A 10145-nucleotide genomic window follows, 5' to 3' on the forward strand; every position below is an offset into this window, starting at 1 on the left:
TATTTTCTTGATCCTCCAGGAGTGTCATTACTTTATTAAGTTGGGCCTCTTGTTGCTGCACTTTTTGTGGCCCAGTGAGTCGCAGAAATTGACCGAGTCAGTGACCACGGACTCCAGGTGCTCCACGCGGTTTCCAATATGGTGGACGTCCGCCTTGATATCTGCAAGTTCCTTCATCATTGGCGTTAAAGCCTGTACTATAGTTTTCTTTAGGTATGCTCGGGAGATCGGAGCTTTCTCCTGGCGTGAGGATGTGGAGGCAGCGACGGACTCTTGATCGCTATCCTCATCAGTCATCTTCCTGTCTGGGTTCTATAGTCGCGGGCGGCGCCATTTTGGCTTTCTGGGACGGCTTCATTTTTAAGAATTTGTCCAGGTCTGCTTGACCTTTGTGGGTTTTTGGCGTACCCGAGTGTTCCCTGTATCAGGCTTACCGATCTTCACCATTCTCGAGTTCGTGCCTTGCTATTTTAGTGATCCCGGATCATGTGTGTGAGGAGCCGAGAGACTAAGCTGCCATCACTCTCCGCGGTCAGGCTCCGCCCCTCACAGCCTTAATTCTTAAAAGCCTTTGTTAAACCACTGAATAAAATCATAACCTGTAATACTAGTGAAAGTTTCCTGTTAAAGGAGGACAGATGTCAATTACAGACCCATTAAATTTAGAACATCTATAAAAGACTGTAAACTAGATAATCTAGTAATCAAGGACGAGGGCAGTCATGCCACTAAAGTTCACTACATTAAAACGGGGTTTTCAAAATAAAAAAATAAAAAAAAAAGAGATGCAAATATTTTAAAACCATAAAGAATCAGTATCACCTTTCCTTGGTGATCCAGCACCGACTCTCCACTGGTCCTCCCAGTCATTGTTTTCAGGTGGACAGCACGTGAGCACTGAAGCCAGTCGGAGGCTTCAGTAGTCATGTGCTGAATTACTGGCATCACCGCTCAGCGATGGGAATCATAATTCCAGTAATGCGGCTCGTGACCCCGGAGGCCTCCAATTGGCTGCAGCAGTTAAGTGATGTCTTGTAGGTACTGGTACTTTTTTTTTTTTTTTTATAACATTTTCAGTGTTTAATAGTTTACTGTTTTTTGTTTTTTTTTTTAAGTTGGATAACCTTATTTACTCTGTTCCCCACCTTTAAAAAGGGCGATTATAAAAAGGAATAGATTGCATTCAGATACAAAGCAGATAAGATAACGGAGTTTATTGCCCCATTAAAGAAATATTCAAGCAGTACAAAAACAAGACAAAACTACTGCAGGTCTCAATGTGAAAGTAAAAGTAGACACGTTATTAGTCTCAGAATGAGCAATAGGGAGTCAAGGCTAAAGAATCATCCTGTTATTGAAAACAGATGGCTTCATCTTATTACACCAGTTTTAGCCCTGCTCCCCCATTTATGAAAAACTACGGCTACACAGTAGACTTCCATCAATATTCAACTGTATATGAATGTCTTACTGCAGCACCGAGTGCCTTGTAATTAGAACCTCCAGAAACCCATTGGAAAAAATACAACATATTGTGCCGCAATGGTGTCCGACACCAGTATTTTCCATTCGGGCTACTGGTCTCTGTGATGGTCAACTCTCCAACAAAAGATACAGCAGCTGGGAGAGCAAACCCTGCTCAGGATAGATTTTTCAGTTTCTACACGTACAAATAAATGTTTATACTCATCAGAATCAAACCGATCTAAAAGAAACATTAAGGAATTGTTTACTAGAAAGAAATATGAACAAAATTTACATAGTTAGTATGGTTGAAAAAAAAAAAAAAAAAAAAAAAAAAGACACATGTCCATCAAGTTCAACCAAGGGATGGGAGAAGGGAAACATTTCTACACATGGGAGCAAATATTTTTTTGTTCTAGGAAATTATCTAAGCCTTTTTTAAAGCCATCTACTGTCCCTGCTGTGACCAGCTCCTGCAGTGACTATTCCATAGATTCACAGTTCTCACAGTAAAGGCTTGTCGCCACTGCAGGCTGAATCTTTCTTTTTCCAGACGGGGGGAGTGCCCCCTTGTTTTTTGAGGGGGTTTTACATGGAACAGGATTTCACCATATTTTTTGTATGTGCCATTAATATATTTATATAAGTTAATTATGTCCCCCCTTAGTCGTCTTTTTTCAAGGCTAAATAGGTTTAATTCTTTTAATCTTTCCTCATAACTTAGATTCTCCATGTCCCTTATTCGCTTCGTTGCTCTTCTTTGTAATTTTTCTAACTCCAGGGCATCTTTTCTATGATCTGGAGCCCAGAACTGAACATTCTAGATGAGGCCTCACTAATGCTTTGTAAAGTGGTAATATTACATCCCTGTCCCGCGAGTCCATGCCTATTTTAATACACGACAATATCCTGCTGGCCTATGAAGCAGCTGATTGACATTGCATGCTTATTTAGTTTATGATTTCCAAGTACACCCAGATCCTTCTCAACAAGTGACTCCCCCAGTGTAGCTCCCCCTAGGACATATGATGCATGCAGGTTGTTCGTACCCAGATGCATAACTTTACATTTATCTACATTAAACTTCATTTGCCAAGTGGACGCCCAAACACGTAGTGGTCCCAGCACTGAACCCTGTGGTACACCGCTTATAACCGGGGACCATTCAGAGTAGGAATCATTGACCACAACTCTCTGGATACGGTCCTTGAGCCAATTCTCAACCCAATTACAAACTATATTTTCTAAACCTATAGTCCTTAATTTACCCATTAAACGTCTGAGGTGATGCAAGGAAAAAAAAAAAAATGTATATCACGCAGTATGGTTTTTGTTCCCCAATTGTATTGGGAAGTACAGTTGACTACCCTTTTAATATCGTTGGGACTGCGGAATCCTGACATATTCCAGTCAGACGTATGCTAAAAAGGACACCCTTTTAGAATAAGTTTGCCCAATAAAATCAACAGTACAGTGGTGTGAATGTAGCCTTAGACTATTGCAGGATCAACTGACATTTGTGCCCTTCTTAAGTTTCATTTACATAAAATTATAGAACCCCTTCAATTTTAACATACCTAATCTACTCACTTTCTGCATTAAGAGAAACACTTGAATGGGTATTCCAGCGAGAACCATTTATCACCTATCCACTGGATAGCTGATAAGTTAGATCGGTGGGGGTCCGACCACTGGGATCCCCCACGATCGCTTGAATGACCATGGCTAGGAGGAGATCTGCCGCTCCATTTAAAGTCTACGGCACTGATGGAAACAGGCAAGCGCTGTGATACTTTGAAACCCAGTGGTCAGACCCCCACCGATGGCTGGAATACCCCTTAAGACATAAATCTTGTCTATTCGAAGACATAATATAAAATCAATTGTTACATTAGTGTGTATTAACAAAATGCTGCAAAACGCAGTGCTAAATCAGGTTTGGATATAATGCTATAGAGCAACAGTGGATTATATATTCTAGACTTTAGAAGACAAGACTATTTCAGGAGCCAGAGTAATTTTGCTAGTGGGCAGAGATTTCCCTCAGGGTATATATATACTGCAAAATGCAAATACTATGTAGGTATACGACGGGAGGATTTCATGACGTATAGCTCAGAAGCATGTCAGTGTATAGACATACAGCAGAATAGGTTGTCCATAGACTCCCATATATACTGTGCAGCATATGCTTGTGGGGGGAGCCTTTTTAATTGTGTAGTCAACAACGCTTTTCCACAAAAAAAAGTTATACCGGCCTGACTGATGCCAAAAGGACACTTATTAGGCATCTGTCGGGTAAATGGGCCCCTGTGGATACGCCAAACATACATAGTGAATGTAGCGTGAATACACCAATAGACATTTAAAGAAGTTCGGCATCCTCAGGAAATACCTAGCCACATCCAGTAGCAGATATTTATATTTTAAAATCTCATGTGATTACCAGGAGTTTTTTTGTGACTTATTTGGGGGACCGAAAAGTACTAGCAGTGTACACACTGCAGCATGCGAGTACACTCGCTAATATACATTCCGGTCCTGCAGTACAGTCTTCCTTCAGAATGACATGACTCATGTGACTGGCCCCACTGTACAATATGAAACAGTTGTACAACTGCTACATAGATTACAGCGGGGCCAGTCACATGACGAAGAGTCGTGTCATCATGAAGGAAGACTGTGCCACTAGGCTTCCAGTCCCCCGCCAGTGCTATTAATCTATTAAAATATCATAATTAGCGTGACGGAGGACCACAATGTATATTAGTGACTGTACTCACATACTGAAGCGAGTACAATGCTAATACCTTTCAGTCCCCACATATCCTTCATTTTGTGTTTGTGAGCCTGTAAGTCTCAATTGTTTAGTTGCTTGTTAACCACTTTGTTAGTGCTTCCTGTAAAATATTGGCAAATTTATGAAGATATTTTTGGACTGTAGAGCAGTTTAGACTGCTCCAGGAGCCATTTGAATTTTCAGGATTAACAGAAAACACCACAGAAGTGCAGGAACATGTAAAAAACAAACAAAAAAAAACACCCACAGGTAGTAGATATGTAGGTCTTACCAGAAGACTAGGCGAGGTCCCTACTTGGTCGTCAAGATCATCATCAGAATCCTCCATAATTTCAGATTCATGATCACTTTCTAGCTGGAACATTGCACATTCTAGTCAGAACTATAGCACAGTATTGTACTACCACATATGTATATTCTGTATAGTAGCACCTCCTCTCACTCCCCCGTCTGACTTGTGAGAAATAGCCTTTTCTCTTTCACTGTGGCTTGTAAAGGAAATCACTTTCATATTAAGGCACATTATTATCTGAGACGAAAGGACCAATAGTTTCAGTTTACACCAGAGCCTCCTTCATGTATGTACAGACAATAACCTGAACATGCTCTTAGGTAGAGGGCACGGCCTTGTACTCGGTCACATGCCGTGTGCTTGAACTTCTACGAAAGCTACAGATAAAGTTAATGATTCCTTTGCACTTCTTGGCACTATTAAAAAAAAAAATAAAAGCGATAAACAAAGTCATTGCACGATTATCTAGTATGGCCGTTTACATGTTATCTCCAGCTGTCAGGTTACTACAATGCAGTAGGAGTCCATTTACAAATATCCTTCGTGCAACTCAAGTGTTGTATCTGAAAATCCAAAGTAAAACCGAATGCTATATACATATGGCTATGGTCAAATTAAGTTCACACTGAGTTTTTTTTTACGCGGAAACTGAGTCAAAAAGCTCATAAAAAACGGCCCGAAAATGCCTCCCGTCGATTTCAATGGGAGGCGGGGGTGGTTTTCTCCCGCGAGCAGTAAAACCGGCTCGTGGGAGAAAGAAGCGACATGCCCTATCTTCGGGCGTTTCCACCTCTGACCTCCCATTGACTTCAATGGGAGGCAGAGAAAGCGTATTTCGCAGCGTTTTATGTCTGCAGCGCTCAATGGCCGCGGGCGAAAAACGCCACGAAAAACGGCGTACAGGGAGAGGAAAATCTGCCTCAAACTTCCAAACTGAATTTTGAGGCAGAAATTCTGCCTGCACAATACTCCGTGTAAACATAGCCTAAAAAGCAAAAAAAAAAACAAAGCAAAACTGAAAGATAGAAAATAAAATTAAACAAAAAACTGCAGCGTAACATCTGGCTGTGGCAGTAAAGACGTGTTCAAAACAAATTTTGGTTGTAACATAGACGTCGGGAAAGCAATTGACATACTTATGAATGTGTCCATAGGACTTTGTCAGACCAAGGGCAAAATTTTCCTTTTGAACTCAGTTTGGCGGGAATAGCGTAGTAGACTGCTATTTCACCCCGCAAAGTCCAGTATAGATATAAAAAAAGTGCTAAAACTTATGATGTTTTTTAAAACATGGTATTCTATGCGTGCCATATGCTACTGTATGCCATCTGTCAGACACGTAGTTTTTTGTTTTTTTTAATAGCTTTTCGTGATGTATTTGTTAAATGGATGCCATTATAGCCTGTGGTCGACAGATGAGTTGGACGTATGCCTAACAGTGGCATTAGTCACCCATAAGGTATAGTGGTAACCATTTAATTGGTACATCATGAAAAGGGGTCATGAGAGTTTGACGTATGTTAGGCCTCATGCACACGACTAATTTCTAAGCGCAACTACAGACCCGTAATGGCATATAAAAATACGGAGCCACTCATTTTGTATGGGCCATGGACAACTTCCCAAATATTTACGGGTTAGTATCCAGGCTGTAGAAATGACCTGCAAAAAATAGGACATCCTATTTTTTTTTTCATTTACGGACTGTGCTGCTATACCTTTTAAACCCTTCGCGCTCAGCGGCGTAATATTCCGTTGCGCTAACCAATACTTTCGCGCTCAGCGACGGAATAGTACGTCGCGGGAGTAACGGCCATTTCGGCCGTTCTCCGGACACATACAGGAGCTGTGACAGCTGCTGTCTCGTACAGCAGCTGCCACAGCTCATACAGCGGGGACCGATCGCTGTGTCCCCGCTGATTAACCCCTGAAAAGCCGTGTTCAATAGTGATCACGGCTTTTTAGGGGTTAAGCTACAATCGCCAGCCTGCTACGCGATAGCGGCTGGCGATGGTGGCTATGGCAACCGGACACAAAACAATGGCGTCCGGCTCTGCCATCGTCAGGACCCACTAGTCTTGCGGTCAGTGAGTAGCTGACAGCTCTAATACACTGCACTACGCATGTAGTGCAGTGTATTAGAATAGCGATCAGGGCCTCCTGCCCTCAAGTCCCCTAGTGGGACAAAGTAATAAAGTAAAAAAAAAAAAAAAAAAAAAAAGTGTAAAAAGAAAATACGTTTTAAAAGTAAAAATTCCCCCTTCTCCCTTATCAGTCCTTTATTATTAATACAAATTTATAAACAAATTAACTATACATAATTGGTATCGCCGCGTCCGTAACGGCCTGATCTACAAAATTATTTCATTATTTATCCCGCGCGGTGAACGCCGTAAAATAAAATAAACCGTACCAGAATCACAATTGTTTGGTCACTTCACCTCCCAAAAAATGGAATAAAAAAAGAGCAAAAAGTCGCATGTACCTAAAAATGGTACTGCTCGAAACTACAGTTCGTTACGCAAAAAATTAGTCCTCGCACGGCTTTCTTGATGGAAAAAATCAAAACGTTATGGCTCTTAGAATAAGGTAACACAAAAAGTGAATGATTGTTTACAAAACGTATTTTATTGTGCAAACGCCATAAGACATAAAAAAAAATATAAACATCTGGTATCGCCGTTATCGTATCGCCCCACAGAATAGAGTATGTAATTTATAGCGCACGGTGCACGCTGTAAAAAAAAAAAACAATAGTAGAATTGCTGTTTTTTTAGTCACCACGCCACTTAAAAATAGAATAAAAACTGATCAAAAAGCCGCATACACCCCAAGAAAACTACAATGAATTCCTCAAGTGGTCTAGTTTTCAAAATGGGGTTACTTTTGGCACCACAAGACCTCTTCAAACCGGACATAGTGCCTATCAAAAAGGAGGCCTCAAAATCCACTAGGTGCTCCTTTGCTTCGGAGGCTGGTGCTTCAGTCCATTACCACACTAGGGCCACATGTGGGATATTTCTCAAAACTGTAGAATCTGGGCAATAAGTAATAAGTTGCGTTTCTCTGGTAAAACCTTTTGTGTTATAAAAAAAAAAATTTAAATTTCACCTCTACTTTGCTCGAAATTCCTGTAAAACACCTAAAGGGTTCATAAACTTTCTAAATGCTGTTGTGAATACTTTGAGGGGTCTAGTTTCTAAAATGGGGTGTTTGATAGGGGTTTCTAATATATAGGCCCCTCAAAAGCAACTTCAGAACTGAACTGGAACCTAAAAAAATAAGGCAATACGTCGCTTCTTACATTATACTGATCATGAGATATGCCCATCCCGAGAGGACCCCAGTTTTGACCGTTTGTATAAATGGAGACCCCTATTAGGCCATTTCAGTGCCCGGTTTTCCCAAGCATTCACCCCCGAGAAGTGTATTTCTATTGATGAGTCCTTGGTACATTTTAAAGGGAGGGTTCAATTCCGCCAGTACCTGCCGGGTAAGAAGGCAAGGTATGGTGTGAAGATGTATAAGCTGTGCGAGAGTGCATCAGGGTATGCCTACAAATTTAGGATATATAAAAGGGAAGGACACCAGTATTCAACCCCCATAATGCCCCCCCCTTACTGGGAGTTAATGCTAAAATTGTGTGGGATTTGGTGCACCCACTGCTGGACCAGGGTCACCACCTCTACCTGGATAATTTTTATATCAGCCTCCCACTCTTCAACTGCCTCGCTTCCAGAAGTCCTGCGGCACTGCTAGAAGAAACCTGAGAGGCCTCCCTAAGACTCTGCAGGGCAAACAAGAAGGGGTGAGAGCAGGGCACAATCTAGCAGCAACATATTGTGTGTAAAGTACAAGACGAGATGTCACACCAGTACCCATGTACCTGTACGAGGTACCAGTACAGAGACCCCCAAACCAGACTGCATCCTGGGCTACAATAGGTACATGGGAGAGATGGACTTGTCAGATCAAGTCCTGAAGCCCTACAGCGCAATGCGGTGTGGTATAAGAAGCTGGCCGTGCACAGCATACAGATGGCATTGTACAATGCGTACGTGCAACGTCGATGTACAGTCCAAAGGGGAACTTTCCTGCAGTTTCAAGAGGTGGTTATCAAGAACCTAATCTTTAGGAACCAGGAAGGGGGGGGCACCCAGTACTTCTGGAAGCGAGGCCACACGAATCATACCAGGGCAAAACTTTCCAGGAGAAGTTCCCCAACTGGCAAGAAGGGAAAAAGTCAAAAGAGGTGCAAAGTCTGCTATAAGAGGGGGGACACAATATATCAATGTGACACGTGTCCCGAAAAACCAGAGCTCTGTATGAAAGTGTTTTAAAATTTATCATACATCCCTTGGTTTATAATTTACCCAAATTTTACTTACCCCGATGTACTCCGCACAGCTTATCTTTCCCTTCTGAGCCCTGCTGTGTGTCCAGGCAGCTGATAACAGCCACATTGAGAGTATTGCCATACCTGGGAGAACCCACATTACAGTTTATGGGTTGTAGGTCTCCGGTCAAAATGCTCACTACACCTCTAGATGAATGCCTTAAGGGTGTAGTTTTTAAAACGGGATCACTTCTTGCGGGTTTCAACTGTACTGGTACCTCAGGGGTTTCTGCATACATGACTTCGCACCAGAAAATCCTCAGTAGGCCAAATGGTGGTCCTTTCGTTCTGAGCCCTCCCATGGGCCCAAACGGCAGTTTATCACCACAAATGGGGTATTGCTGCACTCAGGACAAATTGCGCAACAGAATGGGGTATTTTATTTCTTGTGAAAATAAGAAATTTTCAGCCAAAACTACATATTATTGGAAAAAAATTATTTGACGCGGCAGTCCATGTGACCGCTGCAGCCTGTGCTTGGCTGGAGCTGTCACTTGGACTGAATTGTCATCCCGGGAGGAAGAAGCCGGGAGTTATCGGTAAGTGAGAACTTCGTTTTTATTTTACAGGTTCATGTTTATTCGGATCGGTAGTCACTGTCCATGGTGCTGAAACAGTAACTCTTTCAGCACCCTGGACAGTGACTATCTCCGGACATCGCGTACCGGAAAAATTTTTGCTGGGTTCGGCCAAAACGAGTTCGGCCGAACCCGGTGAAGTTCGGTTCGATTGTCCGGGTTCGCTCATCTCAAAGACACTCCATTTGGATGTTTGGAAACAGAAAAGCACGTGGTGCTTTTCTGTTTACATTCATCCTTTTGACAGCTGGTGCGCTGTTTCAGTCGGTTCGCACGGAAGTGCTTCCGTGCGACCTGCGTGGTTTTCACGCACCCATTGACATCAATGGGTGCGTGATGCGCGAAATACGCAGAGATATTGAACCTGTCGCGCTTTTTGCGCAGCTGACAAACGCTGCGCAAAAAGCACGGACTGTCTGTACTGCCCCATAGACTTGTATTGGTCTGCGCGTGAAAACCACGCGGCCCGCACGGACCGAACACACGCTCGTGTGAATCCCCCCTTAAGGCCAAAACTAGGCTGCGTCCTTAAGGGGTTAATGCAAGCACAGCCCGCAAAGGCGGGTGACGGTCCGCGACTCGTCCATACCGTACACACCGCTACGGCCGGGGCCC

General features: G+C 42.7%; 1 protein-coding gene across 2 annotated transcripts in view; it reads right to left on the minus strand.

Annotated features, from left to right (window-relative positions):
* Positions 1-10145, minus strand: part of LPIN2 (lipin 2) — a 122450-nt gene that overhangs the window by 93335 nt on the left and 18970 nt on the right. The window contains exon 1 of one of the 2 annotated variants that reach the window (XM_075826379.1): positions 4536-4817. The exons of the other annotated variant lie outside the window; for it this stretch is intronic. Within the exon in view, the coding sequence (XP_075682494.1) occupies positions 4536-4628 (93 nt within the window). The 5' untranslated portion in view covers positions 4629-4817. Of the gene's footprint in view, positions 1-4535; positions 4818-10145 lie in introns of those variants that run through there. 2 annotated transcript variants of the gene reach the window in all.

Source organism: Rhinoderma darwinii, chromosome 5 (genome assembly GCF_050947455.1).
Source record: "Rhinoderma darwinii isolate aRhiDar2 chromosome 5, aRhiDar2.hap1, whole genome shotgun sequence".
Classification (NCBI taxonomy): Eukaryota; Metazoa; Chordata; class Amphibia; order Anura; family Rhinodermatidae; genus Rhinoderma; species Rhinoderma darwinii.